This window comes from Panicum virgatum, chromosome 2N, assembly GCF_016808335.1.
Source record: "Panicum virgatum strain AP13 chromosome 2N, P.virgatum_v5, whole genome shotgun sequence".
NCBI classification, from domain to species: domain Eukaryota; kingdom Viridiplantae; phylum Streptophyta; class Magnoliopsida; order Poales; family Poaceae; genus Panicum; species Panicum virgatum.
In genome coordinates, this window is record NC_053146.1 from 59,909,488 (window position 1) to 59,929,837 (window position 20,350).

The 20,350-nt window shown below is 48.6% G+C and overlaps 3 protein-coding genes across 3 annotated transcripts; all 3 read right to left on the reverse strand.

Annotated features, from left to right (window-relative positions):
* Positions 1-4,541: 4,541 nt before the first annotated feature.
* On the reverse strand, positions 4,542-5,015 carry LOC120662842 (probable WRKY transcription factor 50). The gene has a single exon (XM_039941907.1). The coding sequence runs from the start codon at positions 5,013-5,015 to the stop codon at positions 4,542-4,544; it is 474 nt and encodes a 157-aa protein (XP_039797841.1).
* A 2,131-nt stretch (positions 5,016-7,146) lies between these two features.
* On the reverse strand, positions 7,147-10,579 carry LOC120661485 (ankyrin repeat domain-containing protein 13B-like). The gene is made up of 2 exons (XM_039940363.1): positions 8,944-10,579; positions 7,147-7,763 (listed from the first exon to the last, which is right to left on the reverse strand). The coding sequence occupies exons 1-2, from the start codon at positions 10,444-10,446 to the stop codon at positions 7,422-7,424; spliced, it is 1,845 nt and encodes a 614-aa protein (XP_039796297.1). The 5' UTR covers positions 10,447-10,579; the 3' UTR covers positions 7,147-7,421.
* Positions 10,580-14,753: 4,174 nt separating this feature from the next.
* LOC120661486 (autophagy-related protein 8A-like) lies at positions 14,754-17,508 on the reverse strand. Its single transcript, XM_039940364.1, has 6 exons — positions 17,326-17,508; positions 17,149-17,202; positions 15,720-15,775; positions 15,584-15,636; positions 15,271-15,389; positions 14,754-15,173 (listed from the first exon to the last, which is right to left on the reverse strand). The coding sequence occupies exons 2-6, from the start codon at positions 17,183-17,185 to the stop codon at positions 15,079-15,081; spliced, it is 360 nt and encodes a 119-aa protein (XP_039796298.1). The 5' UTR covers positions 17,186-17,202; positions 17,326-17,508; the 3' UTR covers positions 14,754-15,078.
* Positions 17,509-20,350: the final 2,842 nt, after the last annotated feature.

The window sequence follows — 20,350 nt, forward strand, 5'->3', positions numbered from 1 at the left end:
CAAAGTATACTAAATGAACGAATATTTGAAAAAATTTGACACCATTAGATTCGTCGCAACTTGAAGTATTTTAACAATTTTTTGGGATTTTTCCATGTTTTGGAATTCAAATTTAAAATTTGAATTTGGGCCGGTTTGAAACCGGCCGGAACCGGAACCGGTCCGGGCCGGTTAGACCGGTAACCGCGGTAACCGGACCGGTTCCGGCCGGTTTTTTTAACCCTGGTTGTAACACCCGAGTGTTAAATCTGGGAATTAACCAGCTAAAGAGTGACCTAATTCTTCGGTTACGAATCAAGTCAGAAATCGACCCAAGCTCAGTTTTCGAACTCGGGAGTCGGGGAAACCGGAACCTCCGGATTTGAACCCGGAACTTCCGGAAATATCCGGATACTCCGGACCTGGAAGTTTATATCACACGTTTTGATCATTTCTGCTGTTCCCAAACGTTATAAACTGTTATTCACCCTCCTTTCTCGCCCTCCCCGTGCTCTCCCTCTTCCCAAGCCCTAAACACCAAATCCACCATCCCAAATCCATCTCAAGACCTCGAAAGCTGCAAATCGGCGTGGAGGATCATCCCTTCCAATCATTCCTCCCTGGGGTGGCTTCAGTTTTAATGGGGTGGCTTCAGTTTCAACTTGAGAAGGTACCCAAGCTAGAGCTAAATGGGTTGATCGTTCTAGGATGTTTTAAGCGATTTCTTTTGGGTCAATCATCTTCTTATGAATCATTCTATTAGGGTCTGAAAGGGTTTCAAATTTTGTGGGTTGGTTTTGCCAAAAAAGTCAAGATTTCAGTTTTTGGGGGCGAAAATGGTAGGAAACCCGGAGACTCCGGGTATAAGCCCGGATACTCCGAATTTGGAATACTCCGGGGAAAACTCCGGGTATAGGCCCGGAAACTCCAGACTTGGGAGTCCAGATACTCCGGATTTTTGGGGAATGTTTTGGGCCAGGGAGTGCAATTTTTGTGTAAATTACTAGTAGTTGCATCTAGTCATTGGCTATTTTAAGGTTGCAACCCATTTATGCATTCTTATATCATATGCATACATGTAGACGCCGCCACCGAAGGAGCCGTGTATGAGGTGATCGACGGGCCACAGGAGTAGCGGGGGCTAGTTCAGCAGGAGGATTGTGAGCACCCCGCCCAAGGCCCAGCTGAGCCCAGTGTCGAGCAGCAATCCGAAGGCAAGCCCCGGTGCACATCCTATTATTTTAAATTTATGACACCTAAATATATCTCTATTACTTGTGCATTAGATTTAGGAATTATTTGGAACCCTAGTTGCATGATCCCTAGGTTCCCTTGAGTTATACTAGTTGTATAGGACGATAGAAGTGCTATGCTTAATGGTTCTCGGTAGAAGACGAGTGATCTCTGGTCACTCGCGAGAAATAGGATGATTAGAAGTCGAGTAATTTCCTGTTACTCGCGAGATATAAGATATATTAATATTTCAGTATATGAGTTGTTGAATTTGATATGTAATGAAATGGAGAATTGAGACCGGACGGGAATGATGAGAATATGTAGGTATGGCAGCAGGACAGGGTTCCTGGGTGTCTTAGTCCCGTCCGAGTCGGTTAATGACCGTACTGTTGTTGGCCCTGCTGATCATGTTTGAATTTGTACTAACCGCATACCGGGAGTAGGAGGTAGTCGAAACCGGTAAGCCGAGTACTGCTTTGCTTCGAAAGTACAGGAACCCGCACCCAACTCCTGGGGCGAGTCGAGTAGTCGCGGAGAATTGGGGATGCATATGTTTACTTTTGGTGGTCTCACGTTGAGCTCAGCTGATCATATGTCGTTGGGCTGGTTCCTGTAGTTCGAGGCGGGTAGGGGAATGGTTAGCATGTATAGTCCGATGGGGCAAATACGTGCTGTGTTGGTTAGGTCCACCTTGCAAGGTTAAAACAGATCGATTCGCCGTCAGTCGCTCTCGGACATGAGCACCTTGATCTTCGAGTCACATCGTAGTAAGGAAGTGAAACGGAATGATATGATAAATGTTGATATTTCTTAATCAATTGTGTTTTCACGTTGGTTGTCATATACATGCAAACCATAGATATTGAGCAAATCTATTGCTTTAATTTGGAGCTAAAATCTTGAAATCAAGGATCTACTTTTAGGTGCTTTTTCTGCAAAACAAACTACCAGCCAGAAAGCCTTGCATGTCTAGATATGTGGGCTAAGTATACCCATTAGACGGGTAAGTATTGCTGAGTATTAGTATACTCTGGGTGGGTTTTGTTGGAAAAATGATTTCAGGACCAGCACACGTAGACTTCTGTCCGTGTTGCGCCAAGTTCGTTCGACTGGACGCGGAAGGGTGGAACGTTGAGGACCCAGGCACGTAGCTTTGGAGTGTATGGAATTGCACACTCGTGAGCTGAGTGTGTAATTCATTTCCGTTCTTATGTATTGTAGTGACAGATTCCATGTTTATCAAACTTTGTATAAAAGGCAGATACACTTGTATAATATTATGTATTTCGAACTCGATTTGTAAACTAAATGTTTCGGAGCATTTGATTATTGTATTTTTTAAGTATTGTGTTGTGCTCGTACCATCTGCGCTCACCTTCGTGTGAGACTACCGGTGTTGTTTCGATCGGACTGTGGGTTGAGAAAGGATCGCCAAATTAAGCCGTTAAGCTAATGCGCCTGATGTGTTCAAATGACGACCATTACGCTTAATTAGAGTTTTAATTTGGCGGTTCCGTCACAGTGGTGGTGCTGCCATGCTAAATTATTTTTTATTAGTTTGAACTTATGGATTTATTGTTAGCTTGCACTTATTACTTATGAAAATATGTTGTTTGACTATTCAAATTGATGAATTTGTGCATTTTTATTATGTTTGTTGCCACATCCGCACCCGCCCGAAACCCAGCGGGTGAGGGTGCAGAAATCAAACGCAGGTCTGTCGCGGGTGGGTCCAACCCCGCAGGTCTGTCTGCGGGCGAGTTTTCGCCGCACCCGCACCTGCATCCACGAGTGCCATCCCTAGTAGCAAGTGGCAACGCATAGGTATTTTTGGTAGTTAAGATAATGTATGATGTATCACGTTAAGCACCTTTTTTTTTTTCAAAACCCCGCACACTTGGTCCAACAGTCAATTATGGATATCAAATGATTATACTGATTTCTAAAGCGAGTAAGATTTCTACCTAAATTTCTAGTTTGGTCCGTTTGGTTCGGTCTATCTCATATTATTGACAGATGGATCTTATTCCATTCCGTATGAAGTCGGACTGACCCTTCCGTCCACGACTCGATTACGTAGATTTTTACAAATTAACGTATGGCCATTAATACGTATCCGATACTTATAGCAACTTTGTCCGTAGCAACGTACGGTCATAATTGCCTAGTACTATATATTTCTACAAAATATTTCACCTTTTTATTTCTGCAAAATACGTGAATTCTGTATATTCTGTCTTGGTATATTTCCAAATCATTGTATCCCAACTTAAGATTCCCTGGACTGAATGTACGTACATACCCTTGACTGCAAGCTTCTTCATGGCGCCGGGCGTGGTAGAACCTGGCGGCGGCAGCTCGTTGCCGTAGCCGTCGCCGTCGCCGTCCCCCATCTTGGCACGGGCCGCTGGCCGTGAGCGACCTGTCCGTCGTGGTGGTGGCGGTGGCCCCCAGCTTGTTCTCGCGGTGGGCGAGCAAGCCGCCACCCGCATAGGGACTGCGGCGGCAGAGAGCTGCGGGAGGAGGAAGCGAGGCAAGGCGGCGCCGGCCATGGAGGATGCACACGACGGAAGATCGGGCTCGATCGGGGGCAGGGCGAGGTGCGCGCGTGAGGTGCGTGATCGAGGACTCGGATTGCGCGTGCCGCAAGGTGTATGTGAGTCAGGTTTCCGTTGATCCTCGGAAAGCTGCGTAATTGTAGTGAACCAGCGATGCATGAGCATGAGCTTTTTTTTTGCGAACGTGCCTGAACATGAGCCTGAGCTTTGTCGTTTGTCTGTTTGCCTGCTTATGTGTCTCTAGCTTGGAGTCTTTGGCAAAAGCGTGCGTGTTTTGAGGACTAGTAGTTTTGGTGTCTTCTGTGCATACTCCAAGCTATGTTCGGTTAATATGATGCCCATATTCGGTTCACGCACCTTAATTACACATATGTTATTTCCAAAATTATTAGAACATTACTAGAAAACGAGCCTTCAGAACCGGTTGAAGAGAGGCTTAGGCATCAGTTTTACAACCGGTACTCCAAACCGAGACCATTGGCCTCAGTCTAGGACACCATATTTTTCACCCGGTGCCTTAGGCATCCATTGGTACCGGTTGGAAAGACCAACCGGTACTAAAACATTTTCGCCAAACAAAAAAAATAAGCCCATTCCCTCCCATCCCCTCTCGTTCCCCTCGCATCGCTCACCAGTAATGCCAAATCATTCGAAGAATCAACGAAAGTATATGAATCGATTGATGCAAAATCCATAGATCCCACAAATCATTCAAAGAATCAATCACAAGATAGATACAAGCTATACAATCCCACATGCATCTGAAAACTAAGAAAAAAAAGAAAAAATCACCACGGCGGGCTCCGACGGCTGGCTCCCGTGCTCCTCGGCGGCGGCCCACGCGCTCCACGTCTCCCGCGGCGGCCGTCGACGGCCCGCGCGCTCCACCAGCGGCGCTTCGGATGAAAACAAGTGATGCGAAACTAAGTAGTAATTAAGAGATGGATCGAGAAACCGAACGACGAACCTGGGGTGGGCGCTGTACTTCCTCCACCGGTAGCCGTCGTCCAGGATGTCGTTGGCGCTCCGCGTCTGGAACGCGAACCGCGGCCTGCTCACCTTCTTCCTCCCCGATGATGACGACGACCTCCCGGCGCCGCTGATCCGCGCCTTCTCCTTGCCAGTACCACTGCCACCACTGCTCCCCGCGACCTCGCCGCAGTCGTTCTCCCCGCTCTGGTCCAGCTGCTGCACGGCCGCCACCGCTTGCTGGTGCAGCCCGGGCTTGGGCGGGGAGCCCATCATCAGGCCGGCCTGCTAGAGCAGCGACGAGCTGGGCACTGAGGATAAGGTAGAGAGATGAGAGGGAGAGAAATGAGGGGTAGAGAGATGAGAGCTAGGTGTCGAGGGCCGGACTTTAAAATATCGTGAGTTGTTGGTATCGGGTGGTTGTTTGAACCGGTACATAAAGCTTGTCATCTTCATTGGCCCCGGGTTGTGGTATGACCCGGTGCCGATGTCTGCTCCAAAGGCACCGGGTCGTGCCATTACCCGGTGCCATTAATGCAGGGGTCAATCGGAACCGGCTCATAATTTTAACCGGTGTTTTTGATATTCAATTGGTACCGGTTTCCGACGCGATGCAATTTTCCGGCGCTTGGCGCAGGCCAAGAGTACCGGCTGCTGTTGCAACCGGTACCAATGCCTAATATCAGTACCGGTTACAATATAAGCTGGTACTTTTGGTCTAGACCTTTAGCTCGTTCCAGTAGTGGAATTTTTATGAATTATCATGTCATGGAATTTTTGCGTCAAAATTAGAGAAGAAGGCACTTCTAGCTTAGGAGAAGGTTCATCAATCATCATCTGCAAGCTGCCGTACAACGTCGTCGGCCACCGGCGACGCTGCCAAGCTCCTTGGCGCCTCAGCGGCCATGGCGCGCGCAGGATCGAGCTCGTAGCGCGTATGTGCTCGCGTACGTGGCGACAACTTCGGCTCTCCACATAGAGCATCTCCAGCGAAAGGTACTAGCATCTTTCAGCGAAATATATCCTGAAAGGAAACCTCTGGTGGTCGATCGAACTGTCAGATGGCAAGTGGAGAAAGAGAAAACCTGGAGCAGTTCCGGCCCCGTCCTAGCACCTGCCTTCGTCTGATCGTCTCCTTCACACAGTAGCTCATACGGGACGAACGGCAAAAAAGACAAATCTCGCGCGCGCCACGCAGAAATCTCCCGTGAAAGAACCGAGCAAGCTAGCTACGGGACACCGCAGGCCACACCAAGATCACGTCAAGTACTTGCAGTAGTTGCAGACGTAGGGCCGGCCGGGCCGGAGCATCACATCGTCACCCCGTTCATCCTTGCCTGCATCTTCTTTTTTGCTCACCCGGAGGTCCAAAGGGGGAACCGATCCTGACCGTGCTCTCATGCTTTTCCACCTTTAAATTTGCATGAAAGATCTGTCTAGATTTTTATTTGTCTGGTTGACCGTGGTAGATGTCTTCCCTTTGGAAGTGACGTACGTAGCTGATGAGAGAACATCTCTCTGTGAAATGCTGAAATGTGATGAGTAGGAGCACTCACTAGGTATGTAAAACAGTAATCCTGATGCATGATTTCCCATGCTGCTCTTATGAAATGATCTTGTCACCCAACCTTGTCCTTGGTTTTGTTCACAAATCTATCGATTTCCTTCGTACTCACACCAGGGGTGAAAAGTGAGATATAAACCTGAACTAACAGAGTATTTGTTTCTGCTCATTCCTAAAACGACCACAGACGCTTCTTCTTTGTTTCACTAGCAAAACTTCCTCGAAAGAAACAAAAACTGAAAGGATACAAATGTGATCACCTTTGGTTCACGAGAAAGGATCAGCATTTCCCACTGACATCTGAATAAAAACAAGACAAAAATGCTCAGAATTTAATTACCGAAACTCCATGGCAAGAACTCTGCCATATGCTCCGGTGCAGTCCCTCTCCATTTCTGATTTGTGACAGGGAGGAAGGGAATGTTTGTGGAGAGCAGGCATGCCCGGTAAAGCCTACGGCAAGTAGGCCGATGATTCAGCCGTGCAAAGCGCGGACACGAAACACAGGGATTGCATCTGCTTGCAGACATCTTTAGCAGGCGCAGCAGTGGCCACAGCCATCATGCATCGTAGGCCTGCCCGAGCAAAATACACCATTCCGTTCCATCCACCGCCTCGCTTTCATGGTCAAATATCTCATAGTACCACACACTTTGTACTTTCATATGCACAAGGGAATCGGAATCATCCATCTCAAGCAAACACAAAATGAGCATGCACCTCAGAGTTCAGAGCTCAGACAGTTCAGATTTCGTCTTCAGAACTGTTCCAGTGCCATATGTGTGCCCTGTGTTCTTCCATCCACAAACCTTTTGCAGAAACTAGGGAGGGAGATACAACTGACTGTATGCGCCAGAACTGGCAATGGGATTCTTGCATTTTGGTAGTGCCAAGTTTTACAACACATTGCTGAAACAATCAGTGAAAAAGAGAAACTGGTGAAGAGAGAAGAGAAGAAAATGGCAGGCCTAGTTTGACACACTCTAACCCCTGTCTCTGGCAGCTAAACCGCCCTAATGGCGAGGCACATCCCAGATCCTTGGTAATTACAGATTCTGGGCAATCGTTTGTGCATAGATTTCACTTGCACAATACCACTAGATCGATCTCAACCTCTAGGTTTCCTTAGTCTTGCCCTTCTTGGACTTGGACGACTTTTTGTCATGGTTCTTGGACCCGAGGCTGTTCACCCAGGTGTAGTCGCTCGGCACCGTAAAAGGGTCGGTGTTGTCAGCGACCTGCGACAGGCTCGCGGGCTTGGATCTTGAGCTCTTCGAGCTCCACTTCAGGTAGGAGCTCTTGTGGGTGTCAGGCTTCGGCATGATGCTTCCTGGCCCTGGGCTTGCCAAGAGGCTGGGGCTCGACATCGGTGTGAAGAACTCCTCTGGCTCGATAAGGGGGACAAACTTGGTGAATGTGATGACCACCCTCACCGTAGGCACAACGGGGATAGCAACCTACATGGACCGTGAAACCAATAAATCAGCTCAATGCAAAGGTGTTGTTTTGCCCCAAAGCTGCATTACATCCGGGAGTACAGAAATGATCTATGAAAAAGATAACCCTTCCAAGAATAGCAGATGGTGCACTGCACACAGCCTTTAGACATGATGATACAATTTACTAAGCCAATAAACAGCCAAAGGTGCAGATACAGGTTGCTATGTTTCAGCAAAGTGGTGGTGTCTGCACTTCAGGCGAACACCATTTCTGTGAAACATGGAGTGGACTTTGATAAGTGCTCACCGAACCAGCTCTACTTTCCAACACGCCAGGTTTATAGTTACTACTATCAAGATTTCATTTTTCTTAGAAATTCCCTAGCATTCATCAAACTGGAGTATGTTCGTTGCAGTATGCAGGTGAGTACCTGCGCTGAGTAAATTTCCTTAATTTTGTGCCTTAAATGCTTGTCTCACATTTACTCAGGTCGAATTGTACTAGTATTCAGCAATATACTGAACAGTGAAGAACCGTTGAAACTATCAGTCTCCACAATTTTTGACTTTTTTTCTTTCCCTGGGGATTACTCTCCACAGGTAGCACGCCAGTACACCACCAATTCTTCATTGACTTCCTATGTCATTGCTATTATGACAGCTGAACTGTCCCAATTACAGCAATGAAGAATCACTAGGCCTTAAAACTCTCAAGACAAAAAAAATCTGCAACCAGATGTGGAGCAGACAGTGTTTTGCCTTGTTCAGGGGCCGTTTAGTTCCAAACAAATTTTTTTTTGATGTCACGTCAATAGTTTGACCAGATGTCGGGAGAGCTTTTCGGACACTAATTAAAAAACTAATTTCAGAACTCACTTGGAAACCACGAGACGAATCTTTTGAGCCCTTTGACCGCATCATTAGCACATGTGGGTTACTATAGCACTTATGGCTAATCATGCACTAATTAGGCTTAAAAGATTCGTCTCGTCATGTATATCCAAACTGTGTAATTAGTTTTGTTATTTAATTACATTTAGTGCTTCATACATATGTTTAAAGGGGAGGTGAAAATTTTTGGGTGAAAATTTTTGGTAACTAAACGGGCAGAATCGGGCAGCCACTGGAAATTTAGAACCAAAAAAAAGAGCAATTTTCTGTTCTTGAGTGAGCAGGAGAGCAGAGCTAGAGCTGTTACCTTCACGGGGAACGTCCCTGGTGGGAACTTGGTGGTGAGCAGCTCGCGGAGGCGGCGCACGGCACGCACGCGGCTGGCCAGGATGTCCAGCAGCGGCAGGAACTCGTCGACGCTCAGCGGAAAGTCCTCCGTGAGCCACACCGACGGCCGCAGCGTCTTCACCGTCTCCTCCTCCTTCCACCTGGCACCCCCAGTCGTCGTCGTCCCTGAATGCCGGCCGAAGATGCCGTCCTCGCCGCGCCCCACAGACGCGCACGCCGGCAGCCGCCGCGGCACGTCCACGCTATTCCTCCGCCTCTGCGGGGTGCCCAAGTGCGAGGGCGGACCCGCCACGCTGCGCCGCCCGGGCACGTAGCAGCTGCGCCGCGCTGGCGGCGGGGGGATGTCGGCGACCAGGAAGTCGCCGTCTTCGTCGTCGTCCCGGATCTCCAGCGGCAGGAACTCGTCGTCGTCGCCGCCGTCCTCGTCTCCGGCCAGCTCGAAGGTGAAATCCTTGCGCCCGGCACTCGTGGCCTTAAGGGTGCGGAAGGAGAAGACGACGTTGTGGACGTCGAACACCCGAGCCTTCCACTCGCCGACGTTTTCCGTCTTCTCCTTCCGCAGCCAGGTGGTCCTCGGCACGAGCCTCGCGGAGGTGATGTTGAGCCCCGGCCGGTAGGCGGCCGCGTCGGATGTGGCGGCGTCCTCGTCGCCCGCTGCCGCGGCCGCCGCGAACGCGTCGTGCACCTCGCGCCGGCCGCGGTGGAGCACGAGCAGCGAGCCCGGGGGCAGTCGGCGGCCGCCGGCGTTGGCCTCCTCGCCGAAGAATAGGAAGGAGTGGTCGGCGCGGCGGATGCGGAGGCCGTCGAACCCCGCTAGCGTGGTGTCCGCGCGCAGGTCCGCGCCGCGCTTCCAAATGCGGTAGGTGTCGGAGGGCGCGGCGCGCGAGAGCAGCGGCACGACGGAGCTCTCGAAGTGGAAATCCACCTCGAGGTAGAAGTCCTGGACCCGGCGCAGCGCGGCGGAGAGCGCGGGCGCCCGACGGCGGAGCTTGGCCCAGGCGGCGAGGCGGTGCGCGCGGAGGAGGCAGGCCGCGATGTCCCTCCACCCGAGGCAGAGCGCCTCCTGGAGCGGGGTCCACCCGGCGTGGTTCTGCAGGGTGGGGTCCGCCCCCGCGGCGGCGAGCGCGGAGGCCATGGAGGGGAGCCGGAGCCGGACCGCGAGGTGGAGCGCGGTGTCCCCGCCGGGGACGTCGCGCCGGTCGAGCGCCGCGGCGACGGAGGACGCGAGGCGGGCCTCCCGGGCGGCGTCGGCGGCGTTAAGGACGCGGGACGGGTGCGCGAGCGGCGGGAGGCCCGCGAGGATGGCCTGCAGCCCCGCGGCGTCGCGCAGCGCGACGCAGTGGTGCGCGGGGCTGTGCGCGTAGTCGGCGGGGCGGATCGGCGCCGAAGACGTGCGCTTGGGCCGCGCGCCGCCGCCGCCGGGCGCGGCGGAGGGCGAGGAGGAGGGATCCTGGACGGGCATTGCCGGCCTGCTCGGGCGAGGGGTTGGGAGTTGCTGGGCGGGCACTTGGGATTCTCGCGGGTCTTCTTGGGTTCTGAGCTCAGCGTGGAGTCTGGGGCGGTGGTGTGGTGAGTGGAGTGGAGTGGGGAACCGTGCAACCGTTGGTGGGGTGTGCGGACACTGCGGAGAAGAACGGAAGGGGAGAGGTGGCTGGTGGCTGGGCCGGGCTGGGTGGAGTAGTGGCAAATTAATTGCTGGCTCAGCAGGCCCATTGGTATATTTCGCTAGATGATTTAATCGAAATTTTTTATTTTTAAAAATTTTGGAATTTGCCTCTCCCTCTCGCCCTCTCGCGAACGTTTTCCTCTTTTTTTTAAAAAAAGTGATATATGAAGATACATGGCGTCAAACTACTGATGAGATCCAGTAATATTCCATTTCCTGTTTTGACGACACCATTTGAACATAAAGCCTGGGTTTGAACAAACACCGTTCTTTTTTTTTGAAAGAAAACAAACACCGTTGTTACACGCGAAAATAATGGAATATGTGCACTTCGATTTACCCTGGATTGACTTGATAAGCTGATGCAGTTGCGTCTACGGCCAAGCACGGTCACTTTCATGAGTAACGGAGGACAGGCAATCCAACGGATTGCTACAGAGGCGGGTAAACACGAAAGTGCCACGTCATCCTCAGTAACAAAAGGAGAGTCGTAATGTTCAACGTGGGAGTGCTGACTGCTGATAGAAGGGGCAGTACGACAAATCCAGCTTTTTTAAGGGGTGGGTCCGGGCCGGGCTGGGCCGGATTCTGTGGCCCGCGTCTTCGCTTTATTCATTCATGCCGCCGCATCTTTCATTGCTTGATTCTGGTCAGCAGCCGACTGCTTACTCCTTTCGCTTTTTCTACTGCTCTTTTTTTTCACTTTCGGATTAAGGCCCTCCACAGATTTGCAGTAAAAAAAATTGCAGTTGAAGAGGACCTGATGTGCCTTCTACGGTCTGGGAACGAAACCAGCGGAGCCAACCAGGATCACTCTGTTCACTGCGCTGGTGCTGGTGGCTGGTGTTGGAGTGGTGTGAGAGGAAAATACTGTTGGCTGGCTGGTGATTGAATGCTGGTGCTGGAGTGGTGTGAAAGAAAAATACTGTTGGCTGGTTGGAGAAGCAGCCATGCGAACAGGGTGGATATCTCTAGTCTATCAGCGCACATTAATAAAGTTCCCCTCCTCTAGACACTGAGCCTACACTAGTTTTTTTATATATAATAAGCCTACACTTGTTTGTGATCATCGTGACGATCCTCGTGTGCACCCGTCGCCTCTTCTTTTCGGGAGGAGCCCAGAAATGAAGCAATATTTTTGTAGAATCAGATATGGAGTGAGAAATACTAGAACTAGTGCTACAAGTTGGGTCATGCAAAGACCGTGAAGAAAAGAAACGGGAAACCCTGGCTCTTTGGGCCGTTGCCTTTGCCTTTTCCTTTTTGGTACGTACGAGAATCTCGCTTCATCCCCCTCTTTGAGTTGAGACTTGAGACCGGTAGCCTGTGAGCTCGATCTGGTTCTGACGCCATGCTAGCAATTGGATATTGCTACCCCCATTTTCTACTCCATGGGAGGATCTCGGACCTCCTCTTTAATGGGGATGCGAGACGACGGTTGGATTTTCTTCGTTCGGATCACATTCACATCGCTTTGCCTTTCCTCTCCTTTTTCTTTCCCGTTCTTTTTCCTGCCTTGGAATCCTCCTCCGTCCAGCTGAGTACCACACCAACTGGTGACAGATTTGGGCCTGGCTGCTGCTTCTGGGCCCACTCGCCGGCCAGTTACTGAACAAGCGAGGGTCACCTGTGACGGGGACGCTCCTGTTTCTCTCTCAGCCTTTTTCCAACCATTCCCCCCATCCAACTCCCCCCAAACGTACTATTTACTATATTTTACTACCTCCCTCCAAAAGATTCCTCCCCCTATAACTCCTTCTCTCCAACCATTCCCCCCATATCTATTCCCCTATACACTATACCTCACTCTTTAACTATTTATTTATTATTTTTAAATTCCGAAAAAAATAGTACTGTATTTGTACTACTATACAATATACGAGCAATAAATTGAGACGGCAACTGTTTCGCTCCGACCGCACGAGAGCAACGACCAGAGCGTAGGGGGACGGATTCCTCCCCCCACATTTGGGGACACGAACGTGCTCACCGGACAGGGGGGGAGAAAATGGGGGGTGCCGTTGGATGCGATACGGGGAGAACTGTAGCCGCTATGTAGGGTGAGAGGGCCGTTTCCGGGGTTCCGTTGGACATAGCCTCAGGCCCGACCCGGACCACACCACCCCATGCGCGCGATGCGCGGGTGTTCATGCGTGGCGTTGTGCGTGATGATATAGTGGCGCGGTGCCTTCGTGCCGGTGCGATGGATGGATGGATCCAGCGGCGGAGCCAGCATCCAGAGCTAGAGTGGCGCGGTGCCTTCGTGCCGGTGCGATGGATGGATGGATCTAGCGGCGGAGCCAGCATCCAAAGTTAGGGGGCTCTCCTTTTCTTCTTCTTCCTCCCTCCTTTTATTTCTTCTTCTTTCTCCTCAAAATTTTCTCTTTCTGATGGATCCTCTCGAGGCCGCAGCAGCTACCCGATTGAAGGGCGTCCCGAGAGCTCACCGACAGGCCGGATCTGATGATGATCCGAGGCCATCAGCAGCGGCAGGAAGGATTCGATCCCTTCGGGATCATCTATTGTGCTTTCAGATGTTATAAAATAGAGAGCATGATAATGGAAGACGCTGATGCACAAGGATGGACTAAACACACTTATTCGTGCCATTCAGAAACAGGCAAACAGCTAGGGAGGCACAAGCGCACAACTGGCACAAGTACTGCTGGTAGCATACAGCGACGCAAAGCAACCAGTAACCACACGGCACACATTGTCACGGTAACAGACAGCTAGCAGCCAGTAAACACACAGCATCAGGCCACGGATAGAATACTCTGGCATTGCTGCATCGGGCTTGGGGACGGGTCATGGACGTTGCTGCGGCGTTGCACGAGGCCAGGGCCCCGTCGTCGTGTCTGTCTGCACTCCCTCCCCGCGCTCTCCTCGCTCCTCAGCCCTCCCACCCCCGGGATCTTCTCTGCCGCTAGAGCCCGCTCCATCTCTGCGCGCCCTCCCTCCCGCGAGGCCGCAACGGCTCAACCTCGCCGCCGCGCCCTGCCATGGGGACTGGTTCGGCGCAGGAGATCCTGCTGGGGCCAAGCCTGGCCTGCCACTGTTGCTCGAAAGGGATAGGAGATGGCATGGCCAGCCCCGCGGCGAACCTGCAATTATCCATGTCAGTTCATCTAGTCCAGCTGCCGCACCACGACACATCGTTATAAGCAGCTCGTTTGGTGTGTTTTGGCAGATTTATTAACGTGTCATTCGTTCCAGCTAAGCAGTACTGCCAACTATAATCACTCCGTATGGTAGCTTAAGTATGCAACTAGATTGTCAATTAGTGATTCTTAGGTGCACCTTTAATTTTTTTAGTTTAAAGTTTTATACTATTTCTTCAAAATCAAATCTTATTTTAAAATATTAATATAAAATTTTGAAATTAAGAGGATTGAAAATACACCTAATGATTACCAATTTACATGCATGTATGCAACTCCATCGACAATGCATGCGTTGCTAGGTTACTGCCACGAAACTCACCGTGAAAAGTTTGATGACAAATAAGTTTTTTTTTTGCTTTTATTAAAGATCACTTTACAGCATTCCCGTAAGTCTATTATTAAAAAAAAATCATATCGCACTAATATTCATATCAATCAAGGAAGTAATTCTAGGCGGTGAACAGGCTGTTCCAAGCTTTTCAATTTCAAGTGGCCCGTCAGACACTCAGACATACGCTTCAGCCCGCGAGGACGACCCAAGAGGCTGAGAACACTCGGCGTCTGTCGCCCAGAACATCATCATTATTCATTACGGATAGCGGCATCATTAGAGCCTGCCAGCGTGCTCACCAAAAGTGCAATTACACAAATAAAAAACAACTCCATTTTTTTCTCTATACGCGACCATTCATAATGCTGCACAGCCAATAGCTTCACCAATTATGCAGAATTCATACAGTTGGAATCCGGAATCCATCGTTGGAACACATGAGCTTCGGTTTTCTCGACTGAAATCGCCTTGAGAAACATGAATATGGATTGTTGTAGCGTAATCGCAACCCGACATAGTCCAACATATTGTATTCTATATAAGACTGTAATTTAGATAATCAGGCCTTGCATCCACTTACCCAGCCAAAAACAATACGACAGGCTAACTTTGTCATTAACCGGATAGAGCAATGGTAATCTATCGGTTGAACCAAGAAAATTATAGAGTATGATGACTACGCCGGCAGCAGTGGCAATTTAAAACGAACATAATGAACACAGACAAAGCCAATCACAGACGAGCCCAAAGGCAAGTGCAGAAATAGTGGAATAGCAAATGTTTCAATCCAGAAGCAAATAGTATTTGACTACCTAAGGACGCATTAAGCCATGAAGCGATCCGGCAGCATAGTCAACGTGTATGTACACCATGTTTGCGACGGCAGCAGCAGCCTGATCACGCTTGTTTATTTACAGTGACGGGTGCGATTGCTTAGGCAGAGCCGAAGGTGTTCTCGCCACTGTAAGTCATGTAGAGGAAGCCGTCCTCATCTTTGTTCTCCTCGTAGATCGCAGACATCAAAGAGGCTGAATCAACGTAACAGCAAAGTAAGGAAAACAAGGCAAACCTAGCGTGTAGATGGAATATGGGCTGAATCAACAGCAACATTTGTTCAATATATACCAGTGGGTGGCAAAGTGTCCTTAACAAAGACGAAGATGGCCTTCTCCGGGCTCAGCTTGATCCTCTTCCTCACCACATAGATAAATTGGCCAACGGTGAGATCAGCAGGTACAAGGTACCTGCAGAAGCAAAAGGTAATTAGCATGTACAGCGATGTTTAGGAACCAATAAAACCATGGGAAAATACAAAATGGTGTTTCATCCAAATATGCTCTGATTGCTGAGTATGCTTGAGCATAAAGAGATGTGAAGCTAAGCAAATAACATAACAAGGCAGTACACCGCTCTCAACATAATGTAAGTATAAACTTACTTCTTTTTATCGATCTCTGGGACATCAGTCTTGCCAGCTTTCTCAACAATCACCTGAATCATCGATCACAAGGTAAGCAATCAAGGGAGCATGCGTGTAGAAAAAATGCTTAGACAAATTGCTGAACATCTCTTACAGGAATTCTGTCTGGGTACTTATCCCTGATCCTGGCAGATTCAGACTGCCTCTTCACTGTAATATTAATCAAGAGTTACTCACAATAGGGGGTACAAGCATTGGAAGACGACGACGACAACAACAACATAGCTTTTTTTCCCAAGCAAGTTGGGGTAGGCTAGAGATGAAACCCGAAAGAAATAAGTTTAAGGTTCAGGCACATTGATAGCTAGTCTCCAAGCGCTCCTATCCAAAGCTATCTCTTTAGAGATATTCCAATCCTTAAGGTCTCTCTTAACCGACTCATCCCACGTCAGTTTAGGTCTACCTCTACCCCTCTTTACATTGTCGACCCGCTCAAGAACCCCATTACGCACCGGCGCCTCAGGAGGCATTCGTTGGACATGTCCAAACCATCTCAGCCGATGCTGGGTAAGTTTCTCCTCAATTGGTGCCACTCCGACCCTATCCCGAATAACTTCGTTCCGGACTCTATCCCTCCTTGTGTGCCCGCAAAACCACCGCAACATCCGCATCTCTGCTACACTCAGTTGCTGGACATGTCGCCTTTTTGTAGGCCAACATTCAGCACCGTATAGCATCGCCGGACGAATTGATGTCCTATAGAATTTGCCTTTTAGCTTTTGTGGCACCCTCTTGTCACAAAGGATGCCAGAAGCTTGCCGCCATTTCAACCAGCCAGCTGAAATTCTATGCCTAACATCTTCATCAATGTCGCCATCCTTTTGTAGCACCGATCCTAAATACCGAAAAGTGGAAGACATTGCATAAAAAAGGTGCAGACAAACAGTGGTCAGCACACAGCTTGAATAAATTTATACAATACTTGTACAGTTGCAGTCACTAACTGGTCGAGATTAAAACTGAATAACTGCGAAAATCATGCATGGACCTAATCATTAAAAGAACAGCATCTTTGGTACAGCAGCAATATAATTCCACTCCCAATCCCGTAAAGCAGAATTATTAATCATGAAACAGAGCATCGCTAAATTTTGAAACATCTCTATATTACCGCAAGTAACTGAACATAAGAAACGATCCCCCGAACAAACTCTTTTCAATACCAAAAAGGTTACCATTAAGTGAACTCCAATCACAAGGAACAACGGCACCAACAAAACCACCTCTCAGCGATTATATAGATGCCTCTTGATAGAGAAGCCACACCTCTAAGCTCAAAACTATCAACGAATTGAATCCAATTTACTCCACCATAATATTTTTAATCCAATCAGCTACCATCGATAAGCTCAATCCAACCTGCTACCATCGTATAAATTCAAACAATATAATACTAAACCACCGAAAAATTCAACCAAACCTAGCACGACCGGCAAATTCAAACCAATCTACCACAGTCGGGAGCCTTATTGCAGAGCTTTAAATTAACAGCGCGCGAGACAAGAGAGGAGAATCAAACAAACCTAGGTCATGCTCCATCTTGAAGCAAGTCTTGGCCATCCGCAAACGCCAGCAACCTGGTCAAAGATCAAATCGATCGAGAGAACGTCAAGAGACTGAGCTGACGAACTGACGAGAAACCCGCCGAATCCTACCGAATTCCAGCGACTCTTTTGGGGGAAAGCGATCGAGGGGCTCACCGATCGAAGCGCGCGCCGAGGGAGGCGACCGGAGGAGCCGATCGGGCCGAGGGGTTCGCGGAATCGAGCGGGCAAGTCGATCGGCGGAAGCAGCAGGGAGGAGGAGGGGACGAACTCGCTGTAGGGTTTGGTAGGGGTGGCGTGTCGCTTCTATTTATTGGGGGCCTCTCTTGCGGGGCTTTTACGGCAAGCCCCTCGAGTTCCTGTTGTATCTCATATACAGGCCTTCACGCGATGGATTAGATTGGATCAGAATTGGCAAAAAGGATATGGTTCGGCAGATTTAGTTTGGAGCAGAAAATAGACGCTAAAAGAGATATAATCAGCAATTGACGAGTATTGACTTCGGAAACAAACTCACAGTTTGAGAAACTTTTCAGATCGATTGTGAGTTTGAGGTAGATTGGAATCGTGGGCCGGCTCGAGATCTCGATCAGGGCCGTTGGGCCTGGCCCAATTAGTTAATGAGAAAATGTTGTGCGACTTTTTTTTTCTTCTTTTCTTTTTTTTCCAGCGTTATATTCGCATGCAGTGCGCTACAGTCAATGCAGGAGATAGCAGAGATGCTCAAAAGCAGAGGGAGGGAGAGAGCGAGAGCAGAGTTTCAAAAAAAGAGGAAATCGGAATCCAAAATACCCTTGTTTCATACACAAATGGCACTAGTAAATTACTCCCTCTGTTTTTCTTCAGTTGCACGTGCAAGTAATTTATATTATATATCTCCTAGTTAATACTTCCTCTATTTTGAATTATAGTTTGTTTTATCTTTGTCCTAAAGAAAATCCATCTAGTTTCGATTAAGGTTATGGAAATATAGACCAATACATATTTAGTCTATCTAGTGAACCTACTTTAATATTGCAGATATTTATAAATTTCCTATAAACTAAAGTGACTTGTAGTTTGGAATGAAGGGATTAGGCAAATAGAGTTTTTATTATACACATAACGCATAGAATTTGAATATATTTTAACTCTTTTGTGAGTAAATGTACTTTAACTTGTATACATCACAATCATGACCAGGACTGATCATGACTAATGATAGTTAGAGTAGATGTGACCATTGCTATTTTATAGATTTATATTTTCAAAAGATCTAATTAGGTTGGATCTAATTTTTCTGTAATCTATAGCAGAGGTGGGTAATTAAGATATAGATATATGGTCTAAATTATGCTAGATCTTTTTTTTCTATAACGGTATATGTGGTTTATTAAGATATAGATATAGGGGGATTATTTTAGGCTAATTATTCATAATAGCATAAGGATTTGTTTGAAATGTGAATCTATTGATGCATCATTCATACACTAACATGAAGTTCGATCTTTTTAAGGAGTGAAATACGCTATAGAATATAATTGATCATTATCATCTCACAAAGATCCTCCTCAAAGGGTCATTTTCCAACATCCTCAACCTCGTCGGGTCTTGCCTCACCTCTCCAATTTTAAATAAGGAATCTTTTGTTTTGAAACACAGTAAAATAAGGAGTTAAATCCTCGGTGAAACTGATCTCCTAAATTTCTTTAAAAAACTGATCTTTTTTTTTGAAATACATGGGGGGGGAGATCCCCACCTACTATTTCATTTGAAACTTGTGAGTCCGGTTACAAGTAGTACTCGGCATCCCGAGCAAAGAAAATACATGAGGAGAGCAGGAAGAATAGGGAGAGGTGTCTAGCAAGTTACAATCCATTCGTGCCAAGCATGGAGCTCCGTAGCCAGCTTTCTATATCTACAACTCCAAGCATCAATATCAGCAGTGATGTGGCGAAGAACTTCAGCAGGGGAGGAGTCCCGATGGTCGAAAATCTTGGCGTTGCGAGCTTTCCGGATGCGACAGAAGATGAGAATCATAACATCATCCTTGACAGCACCAGGGAGCAAAGAAGGAAGGGTGACATCCCAGGGGCGTCTCAAGGTGGATTCGTGCACCACGAAGCGAAGCCGAGTCCAGACAGCTTGGGCCCTAGGACACAGAAGATATGCACATCTGTTTCCAGGGTGTCTGCGCAATACTCACATTTTGATTCATCTTGGGTCTTTATATTCCTGTGAAAAAGATGTGCACGAGTATTGAGTTGGTCATGATACAAAAGCCAAGCAAAGAACTTGACCTTGGTAGGGAGACGAGTACTCCAAATGCGCACCACATCAGAAGGGACCAGGGAATCATGGAGCAAATGATAAGCACCCCTAGAAGTGAAGGGTTGTATGTTCAGGGTAGCAAGCCCCTAACATCATGAGTATCAGTCAGGGTGACCTGGGAGAGGTGCTCGGACAGGACATCACGTTCAACCGCAGCCGTCCGGGTGAGCCGAGGACGCAGATAAGGCAGAAGCCCATCAGTGATCACCGCACGAACGGTAACCGTGTCATCAATGGTGTGGGAGTGGAGGGCAGGGAACCGATCCACCAATGTTGAGTCCAGCAACCATCTGTCATGCCAGAAGGAAACTGAGGCACCATCTCCTAGAGTCACCTTCGTCAGGGATCTGTAGAGTGGCAGAACGCCAAGAACCAGCTTGGCAAGGTAGGAATCTGAAGTCGCTAGGAACCCGGGGCCAAAATGAGAGTGGAACCAGCGTTGCCAAGGCAAGGTTGCAGGACTGTGAAGCTTGTGGACAAATTTCATCAACAGGCAGTGGTTTGCATCCTCTAAGTTTTGGACACCAAGACCACCTGCCGCACGACTCAGGCGCACACGGTCCCAGGCCACCAAACAGCTAGCTCCACTGCACTTTTCGTCTCCGGTCCAGAAGAAGGCACGCCGCTTGGCATCTAACAGATCTCGAACAGTTTTGGGGAGTAGGATCGAGGACATGTAGTAAATATGAAGGCTTCCAAGAACAGCGTTAACTAGAACCAGACGGCCACCAGAACTAAGTAGGCGCGCTTTCCAGCCAGCTAAGTAGCGATCAAAGGAGGTGAGCAACGGTTGATAGTCTGAGACACGCAGTTTGTGAGGTGACAATGGCAGCCCAAGATAGGTCTGTGGAAAGGAGGACAGGGAGCAACC

Bases quoted from the DNA above. Each gene is read 5' to 3' on its own strand.
- LOC120661485 (XM_039940363.1), bottom strand. From the start codon at position 10,446: ATGCCCGTCCAGGATCCCTCCTCCTCGCCCTCCGCCGCGCCCGGCGGC. The intron at 7,764-8,943 runs GTAACAGCTCTA...CGGTCCATGTAG, and splicing joins CAGGGACGTTCCCCGTGAAG to GTTGCTATCCCCGTTGTGCC.
- LOC120661486 (XM_039940364.1), bottom strand. From the start codon at position 17,185: ATGGCCAAGACTTGCTTCAAGATGGAGCATGACCTAG. The intron at 15,637-15,719 runs GTAAGAGATGTT...TCGATGATTCAG, and splicing joins AGTACCCAGACAGAATTCCT to GTGATTGTTGAGAAAGCTGG. The intron at 15,174-15,270 runs GTATATATTGAA...ACGTTGATTCAG, and splicing joins GGACACTTTGCCACCCACTG to CCTCTTTGATGTCTGCGATC.
- LOC120662842 (XM_039941907.1), bottom strand. From the start codon at position 5,015: ATGGGCTCCCCGCCCAAGCCCGGGCTGCACCAGCAAGCGGTGGCGGCC.